The 14,371-nt window shown below is 40.5% G+C and overlaps 1 protein-coding gene across 1 annotated transcript; it reads right to left on the bottom strand.

Moving 5' to 3' along the window:
• Positions 1-1,374: 1,374 nt before the first annotated feature.
• Positions 1,375-13,733, bottom strand: LOC115106822 (protein NipSnap homolog 2). The gene is made up of 10 exons (XM_029629941.2): positions 13,582-13,733; positions 5,266-5,405; positions 5,040-5,085; positions 4,786-4,880; positions 4,413-4,483; positions 4,048-4,188; positions 3,944-3,975; positions 3,272-3,366; positions 1,700-1,783; positions 1,375-1,573 (listed from the first exon to the last, which is right to left on the bottom strand). Exons 1-10 carry the CDS (start codon positions 13,671-13,673, stop codon positions 1,509-1,511), a joined length of 861 nt encoding a protein of 286 aa, XP_029485801.1. The 5' UTR covers positions 13,674-13,733; the 3' UTR covers positions 1,375-1,508.
• Positions 13,734-14,371: the final 638 nt, after the last annotated feature.

Genomic DNA, 14,371 nt, shown 5'->3' with positions numbered 1-14,371 from the left:
ACCCAAGTGAATAGACATTGGTTGGAAATTATGAACCAACCCCTTTTCCACTTAAATAAAAGCCTCCGTGACAAAAAGTCACCTCAGTTCCAAATACCGTGAGGACTTGTCCTCACTTTTAAAAAGGGCCAAGTCTAATTTAAACTCTACAGGCCAGAAAACATGAGCTTGCACCATGCGTGAAATGGTATGAACTCTGAACTATTGATCACTCAAGAAAAAGTTTACAGACTGCAGCTGGAAAGGTAGCAAATCTAGTAAGAACATTGACCGACACAGAAAACAACATCTCACTCGACGACGACCCAGAAGAGTCTACAAAGGTGACCTCAACTGGGCAAACCAGAGCATCACACCACCAGCTCAATGTTATGTGTTGTTTAATTAGTTAGTAAATAAATAATTGAGCAAATTTGTGTATTTAAAAAAAAAAAAAAGAGAACAATGTGTTCGTGCAGATAAGCAATAATTTTACGACGTTCAGATGAGACTGATAGAAGGTAAAATAATTAATGATCGACTGCTATTGATATAAAAGATCTTCAGATCTTTAAGAGTGGATCCAGGAGATAGAATCTCTATATAAACTAATGCTTCCGTGGTGCCCCAGGTTATTGACGAGTTAACTGTTGCATGGTTTAATTCAATCACGTAATCAAACGTTAGGTAATCAATTTGATAAAATAGCTTGTCATCACATTAAAGAAGTCAGAGACACGACACTTCCTACAAATATCTTGGCATCTGTCTTGATGACAAGCTGTCGTTTAAAAAAACATGTCACCGAGCTGGTTTTTGAAGTAAAATCTATATTTTTTAAGAAACAAAGCATGTCTGACTTCCATTAATAGTAAGGATATTGTCCATGCCACTTGTCTATTTTAGATTATGGGGACATTATAGATGCGGTTTTCCTGCTTCTGCTTAGCAACCAGCTAATTATTCAAATCAGGTGCGCTAGATTATGGTTGGCGCGAAATCCTACAGGACTGCTCTGGTTTAAGGTCTGTTTTGTTAAGTTATTTACCAAGACCCACAGCTTTATTCCTCTCCCATTCTAATGAAGATATGCGTAGCAAAGAGCTTGCGAGACAGACTTATCTTTCATCAGAAGTTTAATTCAATATGTACACGATTCTTAATAAAGCACTGGATTTCACATGTAATACATCGAGAAACCGTTCCTATCCTGTCCCCCTGTCTAGCAGTATGGGAGAGTCACAGTCCAACTAGTCATTTACAATTAATGATTACATCTCCAAGTCTGGTTAGAGCCCTACTATCTACATTCTGTACGCATGTCATTTTGACCGAAATAAGACATTTGATGCCGACACAGGAAAGACAACAAAAAGATATAAGTGAAAGCAGAAGTGTCAAGCATGTTGATTTCATTGCTGAAACTCCTGGAAGTACAGTGAGAGCACATTGTTGGTCAGTTACGTTGTCTACATATCAGTGTGGTGGTGGGCTTGGTAGCCGGGATCTCCCCTGGGTGCTGGCAGGGTTTACTTCAGAGGGGAGGTCTTCATGGGGATCATTATTCTGGACTCCATGTGCTGGATCAGCGGAACTGACAGAGGAGAGGAATGAAGAGGGTCACTTAAACATATTACTACACTTTCAGAGCTTCATATATAATGTCGCTCGAAGGATGGACAGAGAGCGAGTGAGATACACAGAAAAAGAGCCAACTGACCTGTGTAATAGACAACCTCATCCCAGCCTTCATGTTGCCAAGCTGCGTTCCTTGTGTCTTCTCTCGACTGGAGGTCTTTGTAGGCTAGAAACAGACAATACACAGAAAGTATTCATATCAAAGTCCCTGAAAAATGTCCATGCTGTATAGTTGATTCATTATTTTGTTGAGTAGGTACAGTGTATGTACAACTCAACAAAATACAGCAAATTCAAAACGAGACACCAGAGTGAAACTATAATAATGGAGTTGGTACAAAATGTGTCCCAGGTACATTTCCATGTCACCCAGTGTTAGTTCATTCTGGTCCTGGGGACCCAAAGGGGTGGACATTATAGTTTTTGCCCGAGTACTACACACCCGATTCCACTTAAAGTATTGATGTTGAATTGATTATTTGAATAAGGTATGGCAAAAAAAGCTAAGGCAAAAAAATATAGAAAGTGCATCTTTTTGGGACCCCAGGATTAAGAAACACTGCCCAAAATCAGGGTTCGTACTGACAGTGGCAAGTCAAAGAGTTAAGTTTATTTTATGTGAGGAAAACGGCACGTGAACGGCTCCCAGAACTGCAGGAGCAGGCTGCCGCTATCGCGGGCGCTAAGTGAATGAGGCGATTGGCAAAAAAAGCTCTGGAGTTTGTTGCAGAGAAAAAGTCAATGTAGAACTAGCGCCAGATGCAGCGCTGCATCTTTCCCCCTTCATGTGGCTCTTCTGGGCCGATTCACCCATGCTTGCAATGTCAAAGTCTGACGCAAAAAGTGGGTAAACTATACTGAACAAAAATATAAAGCGCAACATGTAAAGTGTTGGACCCATGTTTAATTAGCTGAAATAAAAGATCTCAGAAATGTTCCATACGCACAAAAGGCAGGGTTGAATCTACAGTTTCCCGGCATTTTAGCTATCGATGTGGCATTTGGCAGTCAATTCTGTACCTGTCTGATTGGCAGTGTGGGTGGAATAAGTAAATAAAAATCAGTAGTCTGCCTGGAAATTAATTAGCCAAGGCCATCAGACTGTTAAATAGCCATCTCTAGCACAGAGGGGCTATATAGAGACTTCTTTATACACAGTCTTGAAATAATTGGCCACTTTAATAAATGGAACACTAGTCACTTTAATAATGTTAACATATCTTGCATTACTCTGTATATACTGCATTCTATACTATTCTACTGTATCTTAGTCTATGCTGCTCTGACATTGCTCGTACAAATATTTATATATTCCATTCCTTTACTTAGATGTGTGTATTGGGTATATGTTGTGTAATTGTTAGATGTTACTGCACTGTCGGAACTAGAAGCACAAGCATTTCGCTACACCCGCAATAACATCTGTTAAACAGGTTTATGTGACCAATAACATTTGATTTCAAAAGATAGCCCTATTTGGTAAAAGACCAAAGTCCATGTTACGGCAAGAACAGCTCAAATAAGCAAAGCGAAACGACAGTCCATCATTACTTTAACACATGGTCAGTCAATATGGAAAATTTCAAGAACTTTGAACGTTTATTTTATGTGACCAATAAAATTTGATTTGATCCTTGTGGTTGTCCCGTCTTACCCCAGAGGTGATGTACCATGTAGAGGCTGCCGATCTGCGAGAAGAACCCTCCCACAGCCTCACTGTTCTGCTGCCGGAACTCTATGGCCCGAGCCCTGCCGTACACACGGAACACACGCTGATGTCACATGACACACAGCAGCCAATCAAGCAGCCTTATGAGTGCAGTTGTTAATCCTGTGCTTTATTAAATAACTACAACAGAGCACAGAGGGAATACGGATACCTTCTGCTGAACACACCATCTTGCTTCAGACAGATTTTTTCTAAACTATAAATAAAACGATTTCACCATTGAGTTATCGATTTCATGTATTAATCAATGCAATGTTCCAATCATCCAATTTCCTGCATCGCTGTTCAGTCCCCCAGGTATAAGGATTTGACATTATTGTTCTGTCATTTCAATTCTGTCAAACAGTGGTTTGAATTGACAAATTACAGCAGCCATATTCTACTTATAGTCGCAATATCGAATAATTGTATTTCACATAACAATCCCTCGTCCATTTTTAGTCACGCTCAAGACGTCGTGAAACAGAAGTGCAGATCAGAGGTACCGTACAGGTGTATCAACTACATGACAAGTGACGTCGGTGTCTAAGAAGTGTCAAATTAAAAAAGGAGGATATTTATGCTAATCCTACAGAAAAATAAGAGAAACTGCCTTACCAGTAGTTTCCCCACTCAATCATAGTTCCAGGCTGAAAGAAGAGAGGAGGATTAGATGGAGTGAGAGAGATAAAGAGAGACAAGAGAGAGAAAGTCAGTCTAACCCTGAGTTGGTATGAGCGGAGCTCATAGATGTTTGGTCCTGGGCGGGGGGTGGGCTCGTTCCAGAAGCTGAACTCCAGGAGCAGCTGGTTACGACGAGACAGCAACATCTTCCCCCGCTCATTCCTGTACTCCATGAACTCCTACAAAACCACAAGTAATGGTTCAAGAACTGAAAAGGAAATGCACTCCCAAATTTGGTAGGAGGCATATGCAGGTTTGTTGTAATGCATACCTAACATGATTCAAAAGATGAAATTCAAAGTAATAAGTAGACTACAGTATTGTAAGTACTGTGCAGGAATGTCTTACTTTTCATTATAGAAAGCCTATATAGTGACATTTGTGAGCCAACTTTTCTACTAACCTTATTCTGCCGGAGTTTGTTCATGACCTCTGTCAGGGCTGGGTAGCCTCCCCGATATCGCCACAAGTGAACTGCAACACAGAGAGAGGAGGGAAAGGGGATACCTAGTCAGTTGTACAACTGAATGCCTTCAGCTGAAATGTGTCTTCTGCATTTAACCCAACCCCTCTGAATCAGAGAGGTGCGGGGGGCTGCCATAATCGACATCCACGTCTTAGGTGCCCGGGGAACAGTGGGTTAACTGCCTTGCTCAGGGACAGAACGACAGGGATTCGATCCAGCAACCTTTCGGTTACTGGACCAACGCTCTAACCACTAGGCTACCAGGTGAGAGTGTGTGCGTGTGCGAGCATGTGTACGAGTGTGTCCTTACCTGCCTGGTCCTGCTCTCCATACCATGTGTTCCAGGTGCCAATCAGCTCACAGGGGTAGTGAGAGTCAGCGTTGATGGAGGGCAGAACCTCCTCACTGAGGACACGCATAACAAAACAAAAATGTAATCATCATTCAGAATCTTGGTGACGCTGTACTAATCTTTTTACACAGACATCCTCAAAAGCATTTAGACTCTCCATTGTCTAACAATGCTGCTGTTCGAGAGTTTGATCGGAGGTAGGTGTACCTTACCTTGCCTTGTTGTAAGCGTCAAGGCACTCGGGCTTGACATTGTGAACTGTAAAAGAGAAAGAGGTAATCCAACATGTAACAGAGTGCGGGCGTGGCCTGGGGAAAAAGTCTGAAACCTTTAAATCTATGTTAAAAAAAAAACACAATGAGGCAATTGTAGTGTAGACTCACAGGCGTCACAACCCAACCCTTGAGAGTGTGTGTGTGTGTGTGAGAGAGAACCTACACTGTATTTTGTAGAGGTTGGTGTCTTCCTTCTTAGCCAGTAGTTGAGAGTGGGCATCCTTTCTGGGGTCGACCTTCCTGACAAACAGAGACTTGAACCAGCTGTCCTCACGGTTCTTATTGGTGGACGCTGATAGACTCCTTGACAAGACGTGAGACAGCATTAGGACACAATCATTTATTTTTATTTAACCTTTACTTATCCAGGATGGTCTCCTTGAGATATTATTTTTCAAGAAACGCCCCACCAAGATAGCAGCAGTTTTCCCAATATACACACACACACACACACACACACAGTATACCAATGTTTAATCATAAGTAGAGTCAACGAAGAATAAAGAATTTGGCTGGTAATAAACCTATTCGCAATTTGAGTTTCTTTACCAGGTTCTCAACATGATTAGTGAAGCTCAGCTTCTCATTCCCAAACATTTGTAAGTTTTGACTTGCTCTATGGAATTTCCTTCCAAGGTATGTGTATTATGGATCCCCATTAGTTGCTGCCTTGGAAGCAGCTACTCTTCCTCGGTACCAGCTAAATTAAGGTAGTTATACACTTTTTTAAACATTACAATACATTCACAACAAATAGGGGCCCTCAGGCCTATAACATAAAACCCATGTGTAAATGTGTGTATAGTGTGAATGTTACCATGTGTTTGTATGCATGTGTCTATGCATCTAATCTAATTTTACTGCTGGCATGAGTTACTTGATGTGGAATAGAGTTCCATGTAGTCATGGCTATGTAGTACTGTGCGCCTGCCATCGTCTGTTCTGGACTTGGGGACTGAAGAGACATCTGGTGGCATGTCTTGTGGCGTATGCATGGTTATCTGAGCTGTGTGCCAGTAGTTCAAACAGACAGCTCGGTGCATTCAACATGGCAATACCACAAATATAAGTAGTGATGAAGTCAATGTCTCCTCTACTTTGAGCCAGGAGAGATTGACATGCATATCATTAACATTAGCTGTGTACATCCAAGGGCCAGCTGTGCTGCCCTGTTATGAGCCAATTGCAATTTTTGCAATTGCAGAGTTATTTTTTTGTGGCAAAACTAGGGCCTGCAGGACCTGCCTTGTTGATAGTGCTGTTAAGGCAGAGCAGCACTTTATTATGGACAGACTTCTCTGGCTACTGTTGTATCAATGTTTTGACCTCAACTGCCTCAATTACAACATTATTCATTACAAGATTTAGTTGAGGTTTAGTAAATGCTGTTGCAAATACAATGTTTTTAGTTTTTGAAATATTTAGGACTAACTTATTCCTTGCCACACATTTTGAAACTAACCACAGCTCTTTGTTAAGTGTTGCAGTCATTTCAGTCGCTGTGGTAGCTGATGTGTATAGTGTTGTCATCTTTACTCAAAGCCAGTGTCATGTCATTAGTAAAGATTGTAAAAAGGGGCCTAGACAGCTGCCCTGGGGAATTCCTGATTCTACCTGGATTTTGTTGGAGGCTTACATCAAAGAACACCCTCTGTTCTGTTACAAAGGTAACTCTTTATCCACAATATAGCCATAACACACGTTTTTTCAGCAACAGACTTGACCTTATCGATCGTAAAGCCGCACTGATGTCTAACAGCCCCCCCAATCTTTTTATCATCAATTTCTCCCAGCCAATCATCGGTCATTTGTGTAAGTCCTGTGCTTGTTGAAATGTCCTTCCCTATAAGTGTGTTGAAAGCATTGTCAATTTGTTTACTGTAAAATAGCATTGTATCAAACAATGTGGTCAAACAATTTATTTCAAAAGTTTCCAAAGGGTTGGTAAGAGGCTGATTGGTGGGCTATTTGAGCCAGTAGCAATGACATGGCTATCAGAATGTTTAGCCTTGGACCATGCATTTTGTTTGAGGAATTCAGAACGAGCTTTAAAATCGTAAAGACTCTGTTGAATGGATGTTAATGGATGTTAAAAGCTTTTTCAAAAGTCAAACTGCTGCCACTTAAGAGAAGTGTCATCCGCATAAAAATGTACATCAGCGGACTCTGTCTCCCAATGTTGTTGATATAGATAAAAAGCTCCAATTGATCCTGAGGCACACCTGAGTGCAGCTCTATGGTGTCAGACTTAAAACCATCTGCCTTCACACACTGGGTTCTATTTGACATGTAGTTCACAACCACTCCAGAATCCCAACAAACTTTAGTATGGTCCAGTGTGAAACGCCTTTGACATATCTATGAACACAGATACACAATGCCACTTCTTATCCAGGGCATAGTAAATGTCATCCAAAACCTTCAAAGTTGCTGTAACAGTGCTTGTGGCTTGGCCTGACACCTGATTGCATGCCACACAAAATATTGTTTTCCTGTAGGTAGGCTTTAAGCTGCTTGACTAGGGACTCCAATAAATTTGCCAAAACAGAAATGAGATATGGGCCTGTAGTTATTCACTAGAGAGTGGGATCACCTTTCAAAAGAGGTAGGACATTTGCTGCCTTCCACAACTCGGAGATTTCATTACATTCTAGGGTGAGGTTGAAGGTGCATGTTAAGAAGGTAGAGCAATGGTATCTGCAGCTAAAAATAGTAGTAGGCAGGGGTCTAGATCACATGTCAAACTTATTCCATGGAGGGCCGAGTGTCTGCAGGTTTTCGATCCACCCTTGTACTTGATTGATGAATTAAGGTAAGTAATTAGAAGGGAACCGGCATCACAAAAAAAAAAGATTAAAAGACTGAGTTTACCAGCAGTTGTTTTGGAAGCTGTGCATCATTTTTGCAGTTCAAACCTTTCACTACTTGCCAAAATTTGTAAGGATTACTCAAATTATCAGCAGCAGATTTGAGGTAGTGGTCTGCTTTCGAGTCATAGACACACCCTAATTTCAAAGGTGTTTAAAAGCCATCCAATTATCAGCTGAATCAGACCCTCTTGCTTTAGCCAACAGATTTCAGCTACTTCATCTGAGAACCAAGGTTTGTTGGGGAAAACAGTTTGTTGATGAGAGGTCAAAGGAGAATGGCAAGAATCGTGCAAGCTAACAACCAGACAATAACAGCGCAACACAACAATGGTTTGCAGAACAGCATCTTGGAATGTACAACTCGTCTGTCCTTGTCAAGGATGGGATATTGCAGAAGACGACCACACCGGGTTCCACGCCTATCAGCTAAAAACAAGAAGCGGCTCCAGTGGGCACGCCATCACCAACACTGGACAATTGAGAAGAAAAAAAAAGAAAAAAAGAAAAGAAAAAACTTGCCTGGTCCGACGAATCCCGGTTCCTGTTGCCTCATGCTTTAGGCAGAGTCAAGGATTTGGCATAAGCAGCATGAGTTTTTGCGGTTGCTAGATTTTTTTTTAGGTAGATTTCAGTAAGCATAAATACATCTGGGTCGGCTGTTAAATTTTTTTTTTTTTTTTTAAATCTAGTTTTGGAAGAAGACTTTACATTTATTTGCAGAAACTTCCAACCCTTCTATCTTTGGGGGGTAGAAATGTCAGGACCTGGGTTGGATTGCATATTTCCTGACAGTAAAAGCAGCAAAATAATGGAAAATCTAGATAGGATTTTACTGCATTTGGATTCACGGACAGCACTAGGACTATAGTCCAAAAGGAACCAGTCTTTAACACAACATATTTCAAAAGGTGCGTACAGTCCAGAGACATGGTTAAGTACCAAAACAGTCCAGACATGTAAGCGCAATAGTTCTCCAGTTCAATAGAGGGAAAGCATATGGTCTCTCCCAGGACGAAAATGAATCATCCTCATTTTAAAAAGTCAAAGATAGACAATAGCAACATATTCATTTGTAGCCTATCAATGTGAGAGAAAAAAGAAACTGCGTTTAAGACTCCAGTCTAAAATATTAGGTCTATGGAGGTTGCACTAATAACAGATGGGCCTTAAGCTACAATAAATGATCTACAATAAAATAACAATAAAGCCAATTAATACAAATTCCTGTGTAAAAGTCCAGATGTCCACAGGCTAAAGGTAAAATTAGGATCAGAGACCACAGTGTGTGCGTGAAATGTGTGCTGGAGGTGAGCGAAACTCTGGGGAGTAGGAGGTAAGTGGCAGGGATAACTATACCAGACAGGTGGGATGCAGGCCTGGGTAAGAGGGGAGGCTTTCAACCAGACAGTTTGAGGAGCTTTCAGCATTGGCACCGGAACGATTTGAGGTTTGCTTTCTCCGATATGCGAAAAGATCCTCTATGGCCAGGTAACTTGTTGAGTATATAAAACAATTACTGGAGTATTTAAAATGATTATGACAAAAAGCAACAACAAAAAAAGACACATGGAAAGCCAAGGAGTTTGTTGACATTACATTAAAGAGCTATCTGCATCCGTGTTGCACTGTTAAGCTGCTACCTGATTAGTAATAGAAAACCACAATCAGAAAATAATTAATAGTTCTCTAACTTATGTTAAGACTGTCACGAGAAGCTTAGTGACTGAAATCTCCCTCCCTCCCCTAATCACCCCTAGTCAGCTAACATTATCTAAATCCCCACCTCCCCTACAAAAGACAACCAGCTAAGTCATCTGAACATGGGTCGTGCAGTGCGTGTATCGTATATAGCCTTTACGGTTCAAATCTAACCCTGCTGGTCATCTATGAACATATTTCTGTGTCCTCTATCCTGTCTGATTATCCATCAGTCTGACAAACAGGGGCCAGAATGTTGCACACCATGAACTGTGAAACAATCTGGCCCCTGAGGGATTAATCAAATATTTTATTTTACTTTACCAGGTAGGCCAGTTGAGAACAAGTTCTCATTTACAACTGAGACCTGGCCAAGATAAAGTAAAGCAGTGCAACAAAAACAACAGAGTTACACATGGAATAAACAAGTGTAGTCAATAATAAAATAAAAAAATCTATATACAGTGTGTGCAAATGGAGTAAAGAGATAAGGCAATAAATAGGCCATAGTAGAGAAGTAATTACAATTTAGCAAATTAACACTGGAGTGATAGAAGTGCAGATGATGATGTGCAAGTAGAAATACTGGTGTGCAAAAAAGTAAATAAAAACAATTTGGGGATGAGGTATATAGCCCATCCAATCTATTTACAGATGAGCTGTGTACAGCTGCAGCGATCGGTAAGCTGCTCAGATTGCTGGTGTTTAAAGTTAGTGAGGGAGAAATAAGTATCAAACTTCAGCAATTTTTGCAATTACTTCCAGTCATTGGCAGCAGAGAACTGGAAGGAAAGGCGGTGTTGGCTTTGGGGATGACCAGTGAGATATACCTGCTGGAGCGCGTGCTACGGGTGGGTGTTGTTATGGTGACCAGTGAGCTGAGATAAGGCGCGGCTTTACCTACCAAAGACTTATAGATGACCTGGAGCCAGTGGGTCTGGCAACGAATATATACCCTTTGTTGGCAATGACATAGGTCAAACGTTTTCTGTAAGTCTTCACAAGGTTTTCACACACTGTTGCTGGTATTTTGTCCCATTCCTCCATGAAGATCTCCTCTAGAGCAGTGATGTTTTGGGGCTGTTGCTGGGCAACACGGACTTTCAACTCCCTCCAAAGATTTTCTATGGGGTTGAGATCTGGAGACTGGCTAGGCCACTCCAGGACCTTGAAATGCTTCTTACAAAGCCACTCCTTCGTTGCCCTGGCAGTGTGTTTGGGATCATTGTCATGCTGAAAGACCCAGCCACGTTTCATCTTCAATGCCCTTGCTGATGGTAGGCTTTGTTACTTTGGTCCCAGCTCTCTGCAGGTCATTCACTAGGTCCGCCCGTGTGGTTCTGGGATTTTTGCTCACCGTTCTTGTGATCATTTTGACCCCACGGGGTGAGATCTTGCGTGGAGCCCCAGATGGAGGGAGATTATCACTGGTTTTGTATGTCTTCCATTTCCTAATAATTGCTCCCAAAGTTGATTTCTTCAAACCAAGCTGCTTACCTATTGCAGATTCAGTCTTCCCAGCCTGGTGCAGGTCTACAATTTTCTTTCTGGTGTCCTTTGACAGCTCTTTGGTCTTGGCCATAGTGGAGTTTGGAGTGTGACTGTTTGAAGTTGTGGACAGGTGTCTTTTATACTGATAACAAGTTCAAACAGGTGCCATTAATACAGGTAACGAGTGGAGGACAGAGGAGCCTCTTAAAGAAGAAGTTACAGGTCTGTGAGAGCCAGAAATCTTGCTTTTTTGTAGGTAACCAAATACTTATTTTCCACCATAATTTGCAAATAAATTCATTAAAAATCCTACAATGTGATTTTCTGGATTTTTTTTTCTCCTTTTGTCTGACATAGTTGAAGTGTACCTATGATGAAAATTACAGGCCTCTCATCTTTTTAAGTGGGAGAACTTGCACAATTGGTGGCTGACTAAATACTTTTTTACCCCACTGTATGTGTAGATAGTATGTTTTCAATAAATCGCAAACTGTTTCTGCATATTGGTTTGGATACAAAACTGTTTTGACATTCAGCTATTTATCAAAAAGATCTTGTCAACAGGAAGCAGCAATAACAATTTTGGGAATATAAAATTTAACTTAACATTAATTTCCAATGGGTTTCTACTTAAATCTGCTAAATGAGGCCAAAAATATGCTGCGATAGATTTTTTAAAAGATATACCAGAAATCACCAAAAGTGGTTTGCCTTTTCTTGGATAGATGGAAAACGCATTGGAACATACTGTTATGGCATCTATAGAAGTGGCCTAGTTAGCGTTGGGACATTGTTTAAAGCCACTACAGTAACGTTAGCTCATATCCACAGAGTTGACTGTCTGACAACTTCAAAGAGGAAGTACAGCAGACAATATCACAGATCGAACAAGGAGCCAGATGTTTCACTAGATATATAAATCTGAATGGTCAAATTCCATAAGCAGGCAATTTTAGCTTGGATGTTAGCGTATAAACAATGTTTCCCCTCACAGATACTTTCTATGGAACAACAAAGATATATGACTTAAAAATAAGTCTCTTTTTTGTAACTGGTTTGAGAATAAAATGTTTTGGAAAGATTCAAGCTGAATATTGACTATACATGTGATTTCTGTGGAATGGAGGAGACAATTTTGCATTTGTTTTTTGCCTGTATTTATAGTACCATTTTTGGGATTGACAGAGAATTTTGTTACAAAAAATAAATAAAAATAGGACCGGTTGTACTATTTAATAGTTTGATATAATTATTTTTCAGAAATTCTGAATTCTGACAAAGATAGAGATCAGTATATTTAATTCAACTGCTATTATTAGGTACATTTACATTTCACATTCACAAAGGGTCTAACTTTTTCACTTTATAAATTAATTTAAACAATATGGCACCACTAAAATGAAAAACAAAATGTAATTAAAACGTGTATTATTAATTAATATGATTTGTTTGTTTAGGTTTAGGAGTTTGCATGTATGCATGTGACTATTACTATTTTGCTTGTTATGTATAATCCTCACATGTCATGAGAGGTCATCAGAAGTGTCCACTTAATTTGAGGGCCGAGGGGATAAGGTGCGTCTTAAGTGTTTGGACCGGAGCCTCAAGTCATCAAACGTGTGAGTGTAAGTCATGTGACTCGAGTCCACACCTCTGGTACTAAGTAGGCAAGTCATTCTAAGGTAGTGTGCGCCCACTACTTGGCATAAAAAGACCATCACACGCAAGGCATGAGGGTTTTCTGGTTTTGGAAACGCAAAAGTAATGACGACTAACGTTACTTTCAATGCCAGTAACGTAAACTAATGAGTTGCTTTTAAAATTAACGTTCCCCAACACGGTTTATGACCTTGAAAGAGATGTTAATTGAACTTCCCTTGTATCCTACAAATGTACTATTACGCAGCCAACTAACCTGCAAGTGCAATTCCACGGGCAAATGTTCTGCAAATAGTTGTCATGTGCACTGATTTGCAACGATATGACAAGTATTATATATAAACTGTGCAAAACACATTTAAAAGTGTCGATACGTTGCAACAGTTTTGTAGAAATGTCCTACCAAGTCATGAATAACCTTTAAGCGTTAAGCTCCTAGCTTAGCCTTTTAGTTCGCTGGCTTTCCTTCGCATTCCAGTGTCATTCAGGTGTATTAATTACGCCAATTCTGTTGCAAAACGTTTTGCAACAGAAACTGCTTCCTCCAAACGGAAAAGGTTTTGCAACGAAAACGAGAGTTTCTATTGGGTAAATTAAAGGTAGGTCCCTCCCTGTTTCGTTCAGTTTGCTTCTTAAAATGTAAACAGTTTCCGTTAAAGTTAGATAGCTAGCACTGGCTTAGTGGGAAGTGTAAAGAGTTGTTAACGATCAAATGCATATTTACTTTCAAACTTACTTTCTCATACAAATATCCAACTAACCTGATTGTAAGTATGACTTGTCCGTTCATCTGGACTCCGTTTCTCGTCTGTTTTAGGCCGTTGCCCACCTTCTGAAGGACTCGGCTCGCCATCTTTCCCTGGCTTGATTGAATACTTGCTATAGCCAGAGAGGAAGAGTTGTTCTTCTTCTTCTTCTTCTTCTTCTTCTTCTTCTTCTTCTTCGGTGGTGTTTATCGGCGGTGGCATCCAACGTTATATGGTGCTTTACCGTCACCTACTGTACTGGAGTTTGGTCCAGCGACAGGGAGAAACTAAATCCTACCTACCAGCCCTGTTGCTCTTAAAAAATACAACACAATATTTGAGATTATATCTAATAACGTTCTACTCAATATACTCTTTCAACTAATTTCCTGTATCCTCTTCTCCCTCATACTAGATCTAAGCCTCTCTCTTTCCCTCTGATACTGACCACACTGTAGCAATTCATACTCCATGGTCTCTGTTTCCTGGCAATAGTCACACTTTCCTGTTGGATGCTTTCTAATCACATTTCCTTATTTTCACACCACATTCCTGCACTGCAAATGCTGACCCAGTACGTCCTGTCTTTGGATCTTTTGAACCATCTGTGTAAATGGGGTGGCAGGTAACCTAGTGGTTAGTGTGTTGGGCCAATAACCGAAAGGTTGCTATGATCGGATCCCAGAGCTGACAAGGTAAAAATCTGTCGTTCTGCCCCTGAACAAGGCAGTTAACTCACTGTTCCTAGGCCGTCATTGTAAATAAGAATTTGTTCTTGACTGACTTGCCTAGTTAAATAAAGGAT

Source organism: Oncorhynchus nerka, linkage group LG23 (genome assembly GCF_034236695.1).
Source record: "Oncorhynchus nerka isolate Pitt River linkage group LG23, Oner_Uvic_2.0, whole genome shotgun sequence".
Taxonomy (NCBI): domain Eukaryota; kingdom Metazoa; phylum Chordata; class Actinopteri; order Salmoniformes; family Salmonidae; genus Oncorhynchus; species Oncorhynchus nerka.
This window is presented reverse-complemented; position numbering and strand designations above follow the sequence as displayed.